The sequence below is a fragment of the Pocillopora verrucosa genome, chromosome 9 (assembly GCF_036669915.1).
Source record: "Pocillopora verrucosa isolate sample1 chromosome 9, ASM3666991v2, whole genome shotgun sequence".
In the NCBI taxonomy this organism is placed as follows: domain Eukaryota; kingdom Metazoa; phylum Cnidaria; class Anthozoa; order Scleractinia; family Pocilloporidae; genus Pocillopora; species Pocillopora verrucosa.
Genome location: NC_089320.1, coordinates 9,561,257 through 9,581,232, shown reverse-complemented (window position 1 = coordinate 9,581,232; position 19,976 = coordinate 9,561,257). Strand labels below are relative to the sequence as shown.

At 37.0% G+C, this 19,976-nt stretch overlaps 3 protein-coding genes across 3 annotated transcripts; 2 read left to right on the top strand and 1 right to left on the bottom strand.

Annotated features, from left to right (window-relative positions):
• The first annotated feature begins 531 nt into the window (after positions 1–531).
• On the top strand, positions 532–3,053 carry LOC131796938 (ubiA prenyltransferase domain-containing protein 1). Its single transcript, XM_059114559.2, has 2 exons — positions 532–1,147; positions 1,755–3,053. The coding sequence occupies exons 1-2, from the start codon at positions 555–557 to the stop codon at positions 2,053–2,055; spliced, it is 894 nt and encodes a 297-aa protein (XP_058970542.1). The 5' UTR covers positions 532–554; the 3' UTR covers positions 2,056–3,053.
• A 691-nt stretch (positions 3,054–3,744) lies between these two features.
• Positions 3,745–5,979, top strand: LOC131796886 (ubiA prenyltransferase domain-containing protein 1-like). The gene is made up of 2 exons (XM_059114491.2): positions 3,745–4,438; positions 5,636–5,979. Exons 1-2 carry the CDS (start codon positions 3,867–3,869, stop codon positions 5,934–5,936), a joined length of 873 nt encoding a protein of 290 aa, XP_058970474.1. The 5' UTR covers positions 3,745–3,866; the 3' UTR covers positions 5,937–5,979.
• LOC131796885 (integrator complex subunit 11-like) lies at positions 5,715–19,949 on the bottom strand. Its single transcript, XM_059114490.2, has 25 exons — positions 19,859–19,949; positions 18,537–18,548; positions 17,385–17,470; positions 17,129–17,202; positions 16,517–16,628; positions 15,943–16,002; positions 15,215–15,271; positions 14,682–14,780; positions 14,171–14,205; positions 13,765–13,845; positions 13,612–13,669; positions 13,225–13,289; positions 12,506–12,560; positions 12,008–12,103; positions 11,739–11,777; positions 10,919–11,002; positions 10,709–10,798; positions 10,148–10,228; positions 9,793–9,874; positions 9,269–9,388; positions 8,409–8,482; positions 7,875–8,017; positions 7,323–7,395; positions 6,823–6,894; positions 5,715–6,726 (listed from the first exon to the last, which is right to left on the bottom strand). The coding sequence occupies exons 1-25, from the start codon at positions 19,884–19,886 to the stop codon at positions 6,640–6,642; spliced, it is 1,863 nt and encodes a 620-aa protein (XP_058970473.1). The 5' UTR covers positions 19,887–19,949; the 3' UTR covers positions 5,715–6,639.
• Between the last annotated feature and the right edge of the window lie 27 nt (positions 19,950–19,976).

Below are 19,976 nucleotides of genomic sequence, written 5' to 3'. Positions count from 1 at the left end.
TGTATGCTAGGTACCAATGTCCTTCATCACGACTGCGAAAATCTCCTGACTGAGTTAATGCCAACAGTCCACGTTTAAGATGCGATAAAAAATATTTCAAAAATAGAGATCTTCTCAAGCGTGTTTTCTGATCTAGGGTCAAATGGATTGCGCCTTACGACCTTGTACGTTTGTTATAAATTTTGGATTTTAGAAATAAAGATATCTATTTCCAGATCTTTTAGATTTTCTTAAATATACGCCTGTTGAACTGGTTTCCGCCGACACGATTAACTATTCTTCATTGCATGCTCTTTTTCTGCTAATTGTCGCTTATTTTCCTCAAAAGTCGATTTAATTTTCCCCAGGAGAAGCGTTATTCCCCTTCTTGTAAAACAGGATATTGCTCCGGTAGGTTTACTTCCGTCGACAGCTGCGTAAGCTATTGAAATCATTAGACACGTGCGAATCAAATTCAGCCACATAGTGATGTAAGCAGATAATAGTCCTTTGACAGATCGTTACTTTGTTACATTGTTTCTTTCCGATCTTTAAAATCCTCAAAGGATCAAATCATGAATTACTTCAGCAGGCAGCGATGGTCACAAAAGCTTACAAGTATAATTTTGGCCGTTCGTCCGTGGTCTTTCTCGGCGTCCATAACAAGTACTTTGCTTGGACTTTGCCTCGTGTGGAAAGAAAATAAAAGTATCGACATTATCCAAGCGATCTTTACCATCGCGACAGTTTTATTTATTCACGGCGCTGGGAATTTGGTGAACACTTACTATGACTTTATCAACGGTTTTGATACAAAGGATTCTGACGATAAAACTCTGGTCGATAAATTGCTTTCACCAAATGATCTTGTCGCTTGTATCACGGAGTTCTATGTAATGGGAATCGTGTGCTTTATTGCCATTTATCTCCGCTCAGATGAAGACACTGTGCCTTTGATTGCACTGTTTCTATGCGGTGTGCTGAGTTCGTTTATTTACACCGGAGGAATCGGCTTAAAATACATGGCACTTGGTGATATCCTGATCTTTCTTACGTTTGGTGCTCTGACTACGGTGTTCACTTACCTAATTCAAACCGGTGAAATTTCATTCGGAATTATTGCCTATGCATTACCCTTGGCACTGAACACAGAAGCCATTCTACACGGGTAAGTAAATAGTTACAGGTTATTCAGGTCCCATTCAATTCAATTGTACGTTTTAATATACTCAGAACATGACTATTACGTCGTGTACATGACTATTGTCGCGTTCCGCGCGCGAGGCGAACGCGAAACTCATGCACACGAGGCAGACATGTACTTCATCAGAAAACCATCTATTTGCCGTTTGCCAACGAGCTATCTGTAAGTCATTTAGTGTCAACAACTGGGTTGAAAACGTAAATTAGCCATCGTAAAGGGTAAAAAAGCTGACGTTTCGAGCGTTAGCCCTTCGTCAGAGCGAAGGGCTAACGCTCGAAACGTCAGCTTTTTTACCCTTTACGGTGGCTAATTTACCTTTTCAACCTAGTTGTTAACACTAAATTACCTGCTATACTCTCCCACCGACGCAGCACCACAGTTTCTTTAGAAACTTGCCTCTTTATTTATCTGTAAGTCATACCTGATAAAACTATCATTATGCACGACATCGTACATGAACGCAATTCCCTACCCCCCTCACATGATTCCTTATACCAATTGTATCTCCGACATGAGTTGTTCTTTGGCTGAAACTCAATTGTATTTAAAATTGTCCTTTCCCTCTCTTCAGGAACAACACACGTGATCTGGAGAGTGATAAATCATCAGGAGCTGTGACATTGGCCATTCTACTTGGCAAGCAGTATGCTTGCGTTCTGTACTGCTTACTTCTGATTGGTCCATATGTTGTACTGTGTATCCTGGCCTTGAGTTCTTCTTGGACTCTACTATTCCCTTTCGTAACGGCCCCACTGGCTGTTCATTTCTCGTCTCTATGTCTCCATGGAGATATGATCATGATTCCTCAAAAAACCGCTCAGCTCAATCTCCTGTTTGGCTTACTTTACTTGACTGGGCTGATTATTTCATAATGAATTGTTGATTGATACAATATGTTGAGATGTAACTTGTTGTGCGGTTGAACATACTAATTCCCTGAAGCTCACTTTCACAAAGCGCAATTAAGATTGCTGTTGAACTTGCCTTTACCCAGCTGATTGCTTCGGACATGCGCCTAAGTGCCCTCTTTGAACGTACAGTGACCACGAGGTTGTTTCAGCCGTATTTTCGAATCCACTCTACGATCGTCTCGAGGATGGGGAAGAAACGTGGCAATCGAGCCTGCTGAGCAAATCTTATCGAGCCCGCCACAATACAGTTCGTCACCTTTCAGTTAGCTTTATTGGGATTTTTTTTCTCGGGCTTTTGATTATGTAAAGGCTGAGACATCTGTAATGAGTTTCTTATCTTGGTGTCATGATACAATTTATCATACAATGCATCGTTGGTTGCCTTTCACAACAACATATAATAGTATAACAATGTCAGGCGTCTGAGTCAGTGGAGTGACGGCAATAGAACTGTGATATTCTTAACCAGAAGTTCTACACCAGTTTGCTCCCTGACAACAACTCGGTTACCTACAACCGCCGACAAATTGTTGACACATTGACCTTTTAAACCCCCTTTCACTTCAAATGATCTCTTTAGCCCTCGTTAAGTCAAACTATACGTCCCTCCCCCCTCCCCCCCCCAAAACAAAAAAAAAAAGGAAAAGAAAACAATGTTGTATCGTGATTCCATGAACTTTTATTTACATACTGGAAACATTGAATAGAGGAGGGTGATTAGGACCGTGGTAGAAACAGGAGTGACCTTCTGCACGTAAATAAGACTCGGCAAACATGATGTGTCAACTAAGTCAACGCTGATTGTAGTCTCAAATCTTAGAAATACCGAATGGCGGCACAATGAAATGGTATAAATGGCCAGAAATAAAGATCCACGGAGGAATGAATTAATAAATAACTGAAATTAAGGGAAATTTGCTACTAAAGCTAATAAAATAGCTACGATTCATTTGCTTCCACCAAGTACTTGGGGTACTTTGTACATTGTTAAAAAACACACCCTAGCGACGCCATTCAGAGCCTATCAGAACCTGTAAAGGTTAAATTAAAAAGACCGGAGACCGTTCAATCTCTTAAGACCTCTTAAGAAAATATTTGTGGACCAAAATAGAAGACGGTTCCTTTTCGGTTGCTGTGGACACAAAGATGGTGAGTCTTGTGAACACGTCATAAGCAAATCATGCGGCATTCCTGATGCATGATTCATTGTTTGCTACAGCTTTCTCTATTCTTCTACATTTTTCTTTTCTCTTCAAACGTTGTGAACTATTAACTTGTTTCATGCAGCATTTTCCACTGGGAATTGATGCCAGTGTAACTGCTCTTTTAACCACCGAGTCACACTAAAGAAATTTTTTTTTTAGCTTTGTTAAATATGTGATAAACTGGACCAAAGGTAAGGTGGATCAAAACTGATTCAATTTTCTTCTTTTCCTCGAACATCATCCTCGTGTCTTGAATGAGACTAATTAATTTCCATATAAAAATACCCTTAACCTTGTAAACAGCGATGTAAATTGATGTTATTTTTATCCACTGGACATTAGCATAGGAATTTGCTAGATTATCATTGTCTTGCATATTGATTACATTTTCCACCCACATTTCGCATCAAATCCATAGACTAGAGAGAACTTCACTCTAAACTGCGTCCAAATTTCATTATAGTCACCGAAAAAAAATTGTTCCTTTCGACCTTTGCCAATTTCACCGAATTTTCTGACGTTTTATCACGTGACATTTAAGCTGTAAAAAAAAAATAACAGCTGACTATGTCTTTTAACTCAAACAAACGCAACATATTTATTAAATCATTGGAGCCATGGACCTTCCCAGCGTCGATTTTGTCATTTCTTCTGGGGACAGTTCTCGCCTGGAAACATGACGGCAAGTTTGATGTTGTGAAATGTTTCCTCACAGCTCTTGTTATCCTCCTCACTCACGCGGCAGGGAACTTTGCAAACTCGTATTACGAGGCCGAAGACCGAAGGTTTTTCATTTCGTCTACCACAAGACGAGTCACGCTCGAAATCAGCGCAAAATGGGCGGTATGGAGTTATGTTCTTGCTTCAGCAGCGTTTTGCTGTCTAGCTGTGGTCTCTGAAGCAGAATTCAGGCTGGAATTTGGCCTGTACGCTACTGGTTTTCTCACTTCAATGTTACATGGTGGAGGATTGAAGAACATTGTAGTCGGCGACGTGTTAGCCTGTGGGATATTCGGTCCTCTGTCTCTTGTGTTCAGTTACATTCAACAGGTTGGAACCGTTCACCGGCAATTGTCGTATACTTGGATGGTAACTTACTCTTTGCCTTTTATGCTATTCACAGAAGCTATATTTCACAGGTAGGAAGTTGCCTCTTACTTTTTTTTAACTCATACGTGACACCTCAAGCGCGAGACATGTTTACTTGTCTCTTGAATAATTTAACCCTTACCACTCGGGTTGCCTCCCACGAGATCGTCAAGTCGACGAAAGCTAGTCAAGTGTGACCGAGGTTACAGGGCTAAGGACATATTCTCGTTTCTACTATTGGTTCTTAGGCTAGTGATATTCTTTCGTGACTGAGTTACTCAGACATCGCAATTATGAGAAAAAGCTAACTCCGTGTAATGAATCTAATCCTTACACCTGTTACGCTTGGCTGCTTTACGCACTACGCACTACGCATCTCATTATACCCGCGGAAGTTTGCGTTTATCGTAACAGTGGCTTCAATCAAGCCATAATCAGGCAGAATAATGAATCGAAATTAAATTCCCGCTTCTTAAGTCAAGGGCTGTTAATCTCAAAGTTCGTGGTTGATCTGGATAAAGGAAAAATCCAATACACAATATTTTTAAGAATATAGATTATAGATATAGGATATATATAAGATATAGATATAAAGAGTAATTTTGACTTTACGTAAGACAGTGCTCAATGCATAGGAGTAGAGCGATGTATATATTGTGGGAAGAAAAGGACAAATAAACTACCATTTCATCCTTACAGACCTGTTTCGTGGTTGCCCACTCATCAGGGGACTTAATGAGAATAGATCTTTACCATGGTAGCGATGGTAAAGATCTATTCTCATTAAATCCCCTGATGAGTGGGTAACCACGAAACAGGTCTGTAAGGATGAACTAGTAGTTAATTTGTCTTTTTCTTCCCACAATATATAAGATATAGATCTATATAAGAATATAGAATATATATATAGGACCAGCATATAGAGCACCGATTACCAACGTCGAAATGCTGGGTCTTTTTTCGCACAACTGAAAGGTCTCAAAAAAGAGAAAAGTAAGAGAAAGGCAGCAGAACAACCAGCACTTTTACGGACAAATCGACCATTTGCGAAACCTTTCCGTGGACACTGATGACACAGGTTCTACACGCATGCGTACGGCCATATAGTTTGAGCTTTCGCAGTACTATTGATTCATGTTCCCAGAGTCCCTGTTCCTCTGGGTCAGATATTGAGAATAGACGACTTAAGGGTCATAAATTGTTCCTATTAATACAATGTGACGTTTGACGTGTTTTTTTCCCCCTAGTCAAAACACACGTGATCTTAAGACAGACATCAGAGCTGGCTACAGGACACTGGCAGTACTTGTTGGACCACAGCGCGCATGTTATTTTCACACTTTGTTTATGTTGTTCCCATATGTAATTGTAGGTTTACAAGCTGCAACTACCTCGCTGTATTTCGGGTTAACTTTGCTTACTCTACCTTTCGCCTTTAATTTAAGTGTAGCGTGTTTTGAAGGGAAACATTTCACTCTACCACAAAAAATTGCCGTCTTATATGCTTCATTTGGAATTTTGTACGTTTTTAGTATGTACCTATCATAGAAGTACCAAAAAATGTTTGCTGAAAATATCTGTAGAAGCACAAGGGAGAACTTCCTGATTGAAATCTTGAGCTCGTAGTCTCATTATTAATTACCCTTATCTGATTTATCAACCTTGTTTCAACCACTATTTAACAAGCGGCAGCAGGAAACAAGAAATAATGCCCTTCCTTTTATTTGGGCGCGGATGCGATGATCTATAATTTCAATTTCGCAGTGATACCATTAAACTGGAAGTTGCAGTCACTTTATTCAGGTGGTGATTATTTCAAAATGAGGACTATTTACAGTTAATTGCCACATTTACAAGTTGTAAGCAGAAGCCCAAACGTACTTCGACCTTGGATAAAGGGGGTAAGTTTCTAAAGAAACTGCGGGGCTGCGTCGGTGGGAGAGTATAACAGGGTAATTTAGTATTATCAACTGTCAGAGCGATAGATCGCTCTGACGAAGGGCTAACGCTCGACGCGTCAGCCTTTAAACTCGTTACAGTGGCCTATTTACGTTATTAACTCAGTTGATAATACTAAATTGTCCTGTACTTCGACTTTCTTACGTCGATCGCTTGTACAACAGGAACATCAACGACTCTCGTATTGGTAAGGCAGCCACGTTGTACAAAGCAGCATTAGCACCCTTGATGTTGCGTCGTAACGTCATATATGTGGGTCGTGCCGAGGATATCGTCGGGTGCAGTGTCCTGTTCACTCACCAGACTCACCAAATGGGAGCAAAGGTCTGGTTATTCTGTCACGTAGCAACGACAGCACGTGACTTCCTAACTCCTCTTCCTGGAAATGAAAAAAAATATAAAGTCGTTACATCTGTATTACATTCAAGTCATTCAAGACACGAAATTAAACAGTTGATACAAACGTAATCGTCACCTGTAATGTCCATGAAACCAAAGCCGTACAGTTAGAAGCCTCATGAGTTACGTCATCACTACTTCCTGATATCTGTAATGTAACACGACTTATATCAAGTGAAGGAACTAAATTACTTCATTGGCGAGATTGATGGAGCACAAAATACAAAAGGAAGGAAAAATAGACAGTATCATAATAATAGCGCTGGTGATAGCTTGAATCCGGCAAAGGTTTTTTAGTTTCGTTCCTTAAAGGGACACTACAAAATAAAGCCTTTAGTTGTCACCAACGAGGTCAAGCCGATCATTTCAGTGCGCCTCTACATCGCCATTGCCATTTCTATAGTCAGTGTCCTTGCTATTGTCATTTCCACTTCTGAGCAGTTCTCTATCCCGTGTACAATATGTCTGACAAATCAAATTGAGGATCGGAACAAAGCAGTTGCAAAAAAAAAAAAGAAAAAAAAAAGACAGAACTACAGACAAATACAAAAACAACTTCCAATAGCCAACACTAACCTTGATAAGAACAGAGTCATCCACTGATAAACAACCTTCCGCCACTCGCTGGACCGAGTAATTTGGAAGAAGTCTTCAATTATCCAAACATCCACGAATTAAAAAAAAAAAAATACTAAGTCAATTACAGTACGATTCAAGGTACCGGAGTACACTTATTATACACAAAACTGACCGATACGGCGACAGGAAACGAGTTGTGAATGCTATCTCTATTCTTTGTCACTTTTACTTGCCTGATTTCTAAGCACTAATTGGTAAAATGTAACATTGTTTAAATCACAGACCGTTTTCTGTACTGTGATTGGTTGAATGATCCGGGAAACAGTTATTTCGTGACATTGTGAAAGCAATCGACGAGCTATCGTGGGAAGCACGCAAAGTTACCCTTCGAACTGTTTTTTCTTCATTGCAATCGTACGACTTCCATTGATAAAACACACACTTCCGAAAGAGTCCGGAGTAACTAAAATAATGCGAGAGAAGTACCACTCAAGTAGGCTAAAGAATGTTTAAGATATCCTCTAATGGTTTTTAATGGACACAACCTACCTCTTTAGCTGAGACTGCAACTTTTCTATAAACATGTGGTATGGTATTGTAGTCTCTAAAGTGACTGATGATGTAAAACGAAGCTTGTGTTCAGTCAGTCCCAGTTCCTTCATGGCTTGAGCTGGTTCCACTAATCTTACAGACTACAAAGACAGCAAAGAGAGGCAGTTAAAACTGATCACCAAGACTAAAAATAAAACCACTGATACAGCATGTAGGTTATGAATTGCATAGGTTATGAAGTTCGACCGATTTCTTTACTGCACATTTTGCTAAATGTCTTGTATCTGAACAAGCACAACGTTGAACGGCATACAAATCATGTCGAGCTTGCTGGTCAAGGGAAAACATCTCATTAATTTATTCTGTTCCTAAGTTTGAAGAAGAAGAAAAAGTAAAAGGCTGTGCACGGTTACGGAGTTCTCGACCTGAAGTGTAACACCATTGCTTTAACGATTGCTGACCGTCATAAACGGCGTCCTCTACTAAAAACTACTGCACAGCACAATGAGGAAAAACAACAGAACAACCTACCGTGTCTTTCATAACTAACACTCCTTGGACGGGTAAATGATTATTGTGTGGAGTGAGTTTGGCTCGTTTGGCATCTGGAAAAAAAAAAAGCGGTGTATAATGTGAAGAGGACTTTATGAAATGGAAAGCGACTATATCTAGTATACTTACTCTAGATTTCATTGACATAACCGAAGAGATAAAAGCACAAATATATTTTCGGCAAGTGAAACTGCTAAACACCATTCATGAATGTTCTCTACTCATGAAAAATGGTAATGGCTCCAGGCTAATCATCATAAATTCCACTTAATGTCAAAAATTTATCGTTACATCAGGAATAAATCCTGATTGATGAATCGCTCAATTCTCAGCATTATTCACCCTGAAAATCTACCGCTATTTCCACGACAACTTACATCACGATCGTTCCAGAAAGGCCGGGTCAAACGGTTAACCCAGAAGCCAACTTTCTCTCGTTGTGATTAGGATCTAGAGCACTGCAGCGCCAGCTTACCACTATCAATAAAACTGAACGTTTGGAACCAAAAGTGGAATTGTCTTTGTATGCAATTAATTGTTTAGGATTTTAATTTTCTCAATTCTGTCTTCAGCGCATCACACTACCCGAATAAAATACGAATAAAATGGCGAGTTAACTTGCTACTGCTTTTGAATTTTCACGCGCACATGAACACGCACGCACGCACGCACCCACACACACAGACTCACAAAGAAAGAACTAGACACTTTCACAGACAAACTTTATTAAATGAGAAAGAAAGTCAGTGCTTACACTTGAACCCAGACCACTGCCTACTGTCATTCCTACCCACTCCCTCCTTTATTTAAGTGACCAATCACTTCGATCAGTCACTTACCTTTCTTCTCTAGTGACATAACTTTTCTCTTGAGCAGAGCTAGTGACATATCAACTGCAATAGTGGGAATGGTCTCCATACACACTGTTTCCCCATTTGCTGGTTTGAAGCATCCAATTCCTATCAATTGAGGTAAAAAATCTCATTTATAATTGAGAAAGCTTGATTCCTATCAGAGGTTCTTCTTGCTTCTCTCCCTCTGGCCTAAGAATATGACTGGCACATTTCGATTGAGGCCAACATGGCATGGCCAAAAACCCACATGAGTGAGGGAATGAGCATGCAATCTAACTATGCTTAAGCCCTTGGAATGATAAGCAGATGTGGTGCTAAATTTGAAAAAAAAAACTTACATTGTATTACATTTTGAAAGCCAAACAGCTGAATTCTAAATGCACACAGTGCAAATTGAAATCAGCTCTGATGTTTCACACTGTAGTCTTTGATTCATCAACACAATACTCATTTCATCATCACTTTAAACTTAATAGTCCATTTCTGCTGAAGTGCTTTTTTTAACTTACCAAATTCTTTCTCGATTTGCTGCTTTAGAAAATCCATTTTGCCTGCTTCTCCATGAACCAAAACAACATTCTTAGGTTCAGCCTGCGCAAAAAAATAGTTATAATGTGAGAAAACTTGGCACAAACGTTTTTCCCTTTTCAAGCAGTGTCTCTAAAGGCAAAAAATTATACAAAAGTTTAATTGGGATGCCACTTTCTTTTGTCTATTATATCTACATAAGATAAATAAAACAAGTATGACGTACTTGGCTGACAAACAATGAAAAAGATCAAGGAAAAATAAAATCACTTCATGTACAGACTGACTGCAGCCAACAGGTAAGGGAACTTGTCTAACTAAATTGACAAGACAAACCTGGCGAATGAGTTGCATGATTCCTTTGGCATCAGCATGTGCACTGAAGGACATGTACTGAACTGAAAGCTTCACATCAATCTACCAAAAATATAACATATTCACATTAAGTACCATTAAAAAGCTTTAGGGGAAAAACTATATTATTTGATGCACTCATATTCAAGGTTAGTCACCTCCTTGAGGCACACCTGAATTTAATTGTTGGAAGTTAAAAACTGCTTGACAAACAAACTGTAATCAATAAATGAATTAAGGGGGCAAATCTCTAAAGAAACTTTGGTTCTGCATTGGTGGGGGGTAAAACAAGATAACATCAACTGTGTTTTGCCATATAGCAACCATGAAGGGTTTTTTTTTTAAGCTGATTCTTCAAGTATTAGCCCTTCACTCAATATAACCAACACACCCCAACTAAAAAGTAAACAAAATCTATGATCATAACATAAAGTAGTCCAGAAGTACATAATAAATGCAGTTTTTTTGTTATCAGAGTCATTTAATCAACATTTTAGAGTCACTCAATATGAATTTCGTGTGTATGTGAGTATGATCACTTACAACACTTTTCTTGTCTAATTCAATTTTCTTCTGTCCTGACAGCACCTTGTGACCAACAGTTCCAGCAACACAGTAACCAGGAATTACAACCTACATCACATCACACAGGAATAACATGACTCAGTAACAACTTCATGCACTGAACTTAATGTATCAGAGTAATACTCTGCAGAAAAGAGAAATAAAAAATGATTTACAACAACCAAATACCATGTTCTTCTCATCTGCTGCCCACTTCTTGAAGATCTGTAATGACAATCCAGCATGAAGCATACCAGGTGTTGCAAACACAACCTTAAGAGAGAAAAGATAGAAAGTTAAACACAATGCAAATCACCATGCATAAATTGATCATGTAATTGAACTGCAATACAAAAAGTTATTACATTCAAAATAAGGTACAACACATTAGACAAGCTGCTCATGCAAAACTCCAATGTGCCATTTACCGTTTCACTCCCAAGATTTCTTAAGTAATTCTTCTTACTGCCAGCCATAAATTGCTTATGTTCTAGTTCTGAGAATTTAGTATTTGACCAAATGAAAATCCCCTAATTGGTATTTGTCTTAATTCTCATCACTTGTCTGCTTGATATTGTAATAATATTTTAATGACATTGTAAGCCAAGGATAAAGTATGTTTTGGTCACTGCTGGGAGTGAAAGGGTTATCAAACAGCTGATGTTCTGATTATCTTTAAAAGTTTATTGCCTGATTCAAGAGTGCCTTTTTCTTTAGTGCCTACACTAAGTGTTCAAGCAGATCACCACGGCACAGAAAAAAAAGAGTAGTGAGGCAAAGGCAATTGGACAAATTTGTTTGAAAGAGTCAGAGTGTGTCTCGCCTGTAATCAAGTTTTTTTTATGCACATTTGAAGATAATTTTCAAATTATTTAAAGGTACGTTAATCTCTATAACATGAAATTACTTTTAAGTTTCCAAGAAAACAAATCATGGTTCCTACATGTAAATATCCTTTTCCTTTGATTCCAATGCAAAGGAAAATAACATTTTAATTGAAGTTATTTACCATGGGTCCTGGATTGTCAATATATGACCTGTCAAAAGGCTGAAAGGAAGAAAGGAAAGAAAATGGTCAGACTAAAACTGGCAGCACCAAAACAGGCTGCAGAGAAGGAGATTCTAGATCCATCAGGAGTAGGTGCTTCAACTTTGCCAACAGCTCAAGAGTCTCTATAATTGTAAAAAAAAAATTATATCTACCTTTTAAACCTGTTTTTAAGAAGAATAAAACCTACAGTGTAACTTCTCCTTGCTCATTATTAAATTTACACTTACCTTGATATGTTTGAAATCGAACATGTTCCTTTGGACAAATGTGTTCTTTATTTTTTGGTTTGTCCAGGTCACAAATAACTTGTAGTAATGGTTTGCCTAAAGAAAGTTAATTTATTGGTCAATGACATTATTACCAGCTGACAATGAGCTATCAAATTACATAACATTTTACAATGCAAGTACACAGATACTATGACTCTGTCACAATTGATAAACTTTATTGACCAATGTCTTTTTGATCCTTTGAAGAGACTGCTCAACATGGAGCTTGATGCTAACTGGTCGCACACCTCTAGAGAAATTACTAATCAAAGATGATCAAGTGTCTAATCACCTAGAATCATCTTTTCAAGATAGAGCCCAAAAGAAATGTTTCTTGTAGTTACTCCACAATTACTCTGATACTGTAGTAAAAGTAAATTCTGTAATTAACAACACACAAAACAAAGTAAAGGCTCTAAATATATATTATGGGCATTTTTCATTGATGGACAGTACCTTTTCAGTGAGTCCTGTTGAAAAGTATATTGGTGCCTTTAAATTCATTCTGTCCCTAAACAGAAGAGCAAGCATTTCACCATTTTACATGATTCAGAGCAGAAAATGTATACCTCATCTGGTGGCTTTACATTAAACAAACAACAACTGAACCATAAAATTGTTTCTGATCAGCCCTGAAAGGAAATTTTACAATGAAATAACGAGTCAAAGGCTCCTTGGAGCAACCTTGTGGTATGATATTAATAACAATTCTATTAAATGGTATCTTCTGCCAATTTTTCAACTAATAATTAAGTGTCCAACTTGGAAACTGTTTTTTGTGAGAACGTACATCACCAGTGAGTTTCTTTATAACAATTAGGCTTCCTAACAAAGTTGTCAAACAGATCAGAGAACAGAGAGTGTGAGTGTGTGAATTTTTGGTCCATGCAACCCCTAAACCTCATAGTGTGACTGACATCATACCATGAGGAAAAAATAAGCAATGAGGATTAATGATCTTAATTAATGAATAACTTTTTTGACAAGTTTAGGTGAAAAGTACAGCAAAACCTAGTGACAATTCATTTTTTTTGTAAAACATAGGGCACAGACAAATTTGCTACATTGACAAAGAGAGGAACAATAGGAAAATTCACAAGAGCAGACAAAGCAAGTCACAATATGAACTTGGGTGCCCCTATAAAATAAAACATAGTTAATATTCATTATCCTACCAGTATGTTTCCAATAATATACAAAGTTCTTGAGCTCTCCCCAGAGCAAACACTGGGATCAGCACCTGTTAAGTATATGTTAACAACATCAAACTACATCTATACTATAGCAACAGAGTTTATGTTCATGGGCATAAATATGTTTATTTTCTAGTATCCACTCTATCCTTACAATATTCTTAAGGTCTTATTACTACATGTAAAGTTCTATGTTGTATCATATGTAAAAAAAATGTAATTATAATAGTAATCATTACCACCACTGGCATTATCATTACATCAAAAATTATTACCCAATGTTGTATAGAAATGTTCAAATATCCCACTTATCACCTGAATACAGAGGTTAAAAAAAAAAAATTATAAAATAAAATAGAGGCCCCTAACCTTTCCACCCTTGTCCATGGATTCATGAACCTTTTTTAAAAAATCTCTCTCCCTGCATCTGTTTATAATGAAAGATTTATATTATGTTATTCCTCAACTTTAACAAAATGATTCAAAAGCAATTATGCAGAAAGTATTCAATCAAATTCTAACCTTTTTGAGTCTCGTATTGTTGTAGCATATGTTGACTCAGTTATGAGTACATCCGGTCTACACTTGTCAATCCAAGCTGCACTAATGTAAACAATATTTTGATGGATTGGATGATTTTAACTCCCTATAATGGTGGTGCATATTTAGAGTAAAGGTCCTAACTAAGGTACACAGAATGGCATTGATCTATCTACACTCTGTACTGGAACTTAGGAATTAATTATTTTTCTCCTGCATGGTCAAATATTTTTCTTGTTTTCATTACCTCATAAGACTAGTAACATTGTGATCATGAAGGATTACAAAAACACAAAAAACCAATAAAACATTCAAATGAACAGACTAACAAGAAAAGCAGTATCTGAACTTTGTTCCTAATCCTTAGAACATGTAAAAAATTTCTCACCCCAAATGTCTGTCAGGAGTCATATTGTAGTCACCCTGTTAGGAGGAGAAAGATAATCAATCAGTTATATGAAGGAGAACTATGTAGACTTCTCACAGACTCAGACAAGCTAGAAAATAAAGGCAATTTTGCAATATTGCTTGACACACTAAATCTTTGACCATGCCCCTGACCTATGGAGTAAGTGAGTGATATTATTTGTTTTTGGAGATTCATGTCATACATATTTATTTAAGGCTTACATGTAGCCCATTAGTATGTCAAGAAATGGTGCCAATTTTTTTTTCTGTGTTGTCTGAACATAGACCTAATGATGATGATAAGTACAGAGAACTGATATCTTTCAAAAGAAAACTCAAACTCTTTGTTTTATTTTGGCAAGTTTCTAACATGCTACATGATTGCCATACATTGTGTGACATAGCTGCAGGCAGACACCTCATGAAAAGCAACCAATATCCTGGGCCATTAAATGCTAGAAAACAATCACAAACATATTGATAGCACTTACAGTATATACCAGTGATTCAGTCCCAACTTTCATGTGAAACATGGCTGCTCCTAGAACATGACCTGCATAGTATGCCTTGATTTCCAGTTCATCATCAACCTGTTCAACAGAAAAAAACCCACAGCAAATGTAGTTATGCACTATTGACTTACATTTTCATCCTTTCATCCAGAACATCATGAGCATTTCACAAGTTGATTACATCTTTTGCTACTTCTACCTAAACTTGGGAATTTCTTGGCCTATTTTGTACTAAATCAAAAGAGATTAAAGCCATTCCAACAAAAAGACAACTATCACTGAATAGGAAAGCAACAAAACTTAGTAAAATAATCTCCAGAGGTTCTTGTTTTAATCTATCTTGAACTTATCAGTTACATACATGTCTGACTCATATAAAAAAGTGTAAATCTTGCAGTTAGTGATATCACCAACATATGAATTGTTGAAAAACTAAAAAATGTTTGGGATGGTGTGGGTATAACTGGCTAAAGTGCTATGAACAAAAAAAAAACTCTAAATGATTAATTTACCTTTACTGTCTGGTGTAGATTGACAGTTATGACCTTTTTCATGCAATCCTTGATCATCTAAAGAAAAAGAAAATGTTTATTGTTACATATTTGGTGACTAACTTGTGAAAGAATTATACCTCCATTTTATAATAGCAGCTTGTCATTTACAGAGTATGCTTGTCATAGGCATGATTCTTCAAGACTTTCTGAAGGGAACCAAATTATATCTGAAGACAGCCATGGACTTCCACAAACAAACCAAAACTTTCTGAAGACATCAAAAAGAAATCCATCCCTTGAACCACCTAGTTTAAATACCAGCAACTGTGCAATGATGCATACTTTCCTTTCTTACACAATCTAAATATATGCAAGACATGATTCCCATTAAATTTCTTTATTGAGACTGCAAATAACTAATAATGCTTGATGAGTTTTGAATGGAGAGTGAACAGGGATTTTTAACAGAATGAAGTTATGGAAATTATTTACTAAGGAGCTTAGAGCCTGTCAGTGACAAAAATCACTTTAAAAATAACCTAGTAAATAATTCACATAAAACAAACAAGCAAGAGGAAAAAATAAATTTATGGGTTGAAGTCATCCATTTAAGCACTCACCAGACAAGTACAGCACCTGAAGATCCTTTATACACATATCTGTGCAATTGTTTTCAGTATTTATGTAATTATACTATGAACAATAAATAATTCCATACAATTTCAAAAGCTGCCCTTAGAACTTGCCTGTGAAGTGAAAAAATTGGTTTCTCCTTTCCTTTCAACTGTAATTTTTCTATAGTCTTCCTGATAATAAATAAAAGTAATATTTTTACTGGTATTTCTAAGTGAGAAAGTGTCTTCAATGAATTTTGAACTATTTAGAGTGCCACGTAAGTTACCAAAGGGAAAGTAAATTAGATCATAACATGTAAACTAAAAACAGCATACTGTAGAAAGATGGAATCAAATAGCTGCTTTGATAACTCTGATCTATATTTCTTGTCAAAGGACCAACAAACTGTGAGAATCACTCTTCTTTATACCCTTTATATTTGGTAAGAGTTCCTAATTGAAAAAGTATTCTGGACAGCAAAAAGGAGACCAGAAACATTACAGCTTTTGAACTCAGTCACTGATTTATATTGATCTATAAAAGTGGGACAAAGATAGAATGTCAGTTAATTAGAATTTGAATACTTTACTATTATCACAAGGGTTCAATGAAAGATAAAAGCTTACTTTAAGAAAGGTGATTTGAAACCCATTGAAATTCAGATCTCGATAGCTCTGTTATGTGTTTAACATTGTTTCAGCTTACCAGAAGAATAGGACATATTGCTTTAGTTGGGTGAGTCATGTAAATGGGACCATCATATCCAACCATCTCTGAGAAATATGGTAAAGCACCACAGTGGTCCAAGTGAAAGTGGCTGTTACGATAAAAACAACTACTGGTCATTATGAAGTCATTGCCAAAATGCTGCACAGTACAACACCAGCTTCTGTACCACCTCATGAATATAATCAGCACATGGATGCTGTTCTTCTTTTTTTTAAGGTCCTGTAACGCACACGCTGAGATGTTTTTAAACTCTTGCAACTCAGGAAGACAAAGCCCCAATGTACTACTTTGTTACACCCTTTCCACAGGTTCAAAAAGCTCTCACCCACTTATCCAAGACAAACCCTTGATCATTATCCTCATCTTCAAATGCAAGTTTTCTCCCCAGTTGCCTGACAGGCAGAAGACCAAGTGAAGTCTTTCACATTTTACTTGGGCAAAACTTTCCATGCCCTGAAATGTCAACCTTTATAATAACCTTAACACATTAATTCATCAGTAATTTTTGCAAGAGACTTTGGTTTTCTTTAAGCCTCATGGGCTATAGCAAAATTACTGACAGAGGTAAAGAATACCCACTCTACTAACCTGATAATCACACAATCCAAATGTTGTGTTAAGCGCCCAGCTCGAGTGATGTATGAGAAATCTGGGAATCTCCTCTGTGAAAAATTGCAATTTGTTGAAAGTAATAGATTCTATCATATCAAATTGAGTAATGACATAGAGTATTCAAATACGAACACCTTGAGAAGGTTTGGCAGGTCAAAGAAAGGAAACAACAATTGAATCAACTTTCCTTTACTCATTGAACATTACATTGAACTGAAAACCGCACACACACCTCATCATTATAACCCATGTGCATTCCACAGTCAAGCATGATATTCTTCCCACCAATAGTAACAAGGATACAGCTACGTCCAACATCTTCAAAATAAACAATAACATAGCTCAATTATCAAACAATATAGATGGTCTATGCACTAGTGTTTACCACAAACCTACAGACTCACATAGTTACTTACTGTATTCATCTTCACATCCATCACACATCTAGACTTCCATACCTTTTTCACAGTTCCTCACTACAGGCTTTGTTGTTTTTGTGGTGACAACTCTGGTTTTTCCAAAAAAATCAGTGGCAATGAGCCAGTTTTTTGATAAATGTGGCTATCCTGTTTCTGTTGTTCAAGTAGGCTACCAATGTGCCTGCCAACAAATTGAGTGGCAGGCACAGAAAGAAAATACTGATTGCACTCCATTCACTATTATATCTCACCCTCGCAACCACACAGTTAAATCTATTATTCTTAAAAACTTTAAATTACTTCAAAATGATTTAGAGACTGGTACTATATTTTCACAACCTCCACTAAGTTCATTCAAACTTTACAAAAACATAGGCAACTTTCTGGTCAGAAGTTCATTTCAAACCAATGACCAACCTGGAATTTTCAGATGCGCTCACTCATGATGCAAAACTTATCCTTTCATTCACATTGTAGAGAAAATGTTGAGAACTAAGAGACCTATTAAGATCACTAATCACTTCACATGCACCTCCATCAGTGTCATTGATTGCATAACTTGCTCTTATTATAAGAAGTAATACATTGATGTAACAGGAAGACAACTAAGTGACCAATTCTGAGAACACCTTTGTGATATACAAAGAAATGACAAGGACACATCCAAACCAGTAGCTAGACACTTTAATCTCCCTAATCATTCTAAGCAGCATATAGCAGTTTGTGGCCTAATAACAACTAACAACACATGGCATTACATTAAATTCGTGAATATTGATTTATTTTTTATATCTAAAAATATTTAACATTGAACAAAAGAAAGAAAATGTCATAAAGTAAATTCACAAGTAGATATTTGGGATCATTTTTTAGGATAATAGCAATATATATTTCAGCACATGGGTTTTTTCATTATTAAGTAACTACAGTAACTCAAAAAAAACCTATGGTAAAGTGCTACATACCTTGCCCAGCTCCTGGATAGATGATTCCCACAAATTGCAATACCAATAGAAAAAACAGTTAGTTACAGTTAAAACACAGCTAGACAGTCTTCTAAAAAAGAAGGGAAGGATACTATATAAAATATGCCTGGTGCACAGCCCTTTATGACATCCCTGAACATACTAATCAAGTAGAGGCAATTGTTTATTTTTTGCCTTAGATCCCCACAAGGAAGACAGAGAAAGGTAAGTAGAATTTTGGACAGCCACAAGCTTTTATCAAGGCACCTCAAAGGAACACAGTCATCTAATCAGGGGGACATGACACTTTTCTGTGCTGAGAAGTCTCAGCTTTAACACCATTCAAGGGATACTTTAACTACTGAAATGTGATTGACTCCCTAAAGTGTTGTTAAGATCAATAAGTGTATACTGATTACGTTGATGACAGCCTCAGTACCAGAAAATGGGTCTTGTCTAACCTGGTGCTAAGGCCATGCAACAATTTCCATGAGATGCCTACATTGAAACTCAGTCTAATACAACTTCAAATCAGGTCCACTGATAGTTTGTAAAGGTAGAGAGAATCTTCTCATTAGAGAGGAATTGTGTATGTCATAACAGTGTTCTAAATGAAACCAGTATACTCTATTTTAAGACTGCAGATAGCACAGACATTGATAAATAAAAATGTACTGAACTTTGCAGAATTTAAGGCAAAATAGCTCTGATGCATGATGATGTTATTTACTGAAATTCACCCCAAGCCTTGTTTGTACTAAAATATTCCATAGTACTTGTTGCTTTCTTGTTGTTTTCATGGTATTCTTTTGATTTAAGTGTTTAAGTAATACTCTCTGATTAAAATCCAACAGTCAGTGCCTTGAACATGAGGCTTAGGAGTAAATTTAAACATGCATTAAAGGCCTATTGCCATACAGCCCCATTCTCCATTATGCATACAATTCTTGGAAAAAAAGACATTGGCGAAAATAGTCTGAAATAATTGACTGCCTTTGGGATTACAGCTTTGTCTTACAAAAGTATAGGGTTAGAGAGAAATCTTACCAATCCTTCAAAACAAAGGATAGTAAAGGTTTATGTCGAACTTTTTTCTTTACATCATCTTACTTCTTGAAATAAAAACTTCTGTAGATTCCAAGCCAGAATGATATAAACATATTTTTATAGCCAGTTAATTTGTCACAAGTGTTAACCCAATTCAACCCCTATTCCAAGGCAAAGGAACACTTGCCCTGATCGCGTGGGGCCTTCTGAAAGGAGGTACCACTGAGCGAAAAATCTTCACACGAAAGAAATATCAAAAACCTCACTATACATACCTAACGGAACTACTTTAATCTCTGGCATTCTTTTAAATTAGGGTTCAAAACTCCATGGAGTCACATCTCATCGTGTGAGCTCAGCCGTCAGCTCAGTCGTCCAGCAATGTGGTCAGGG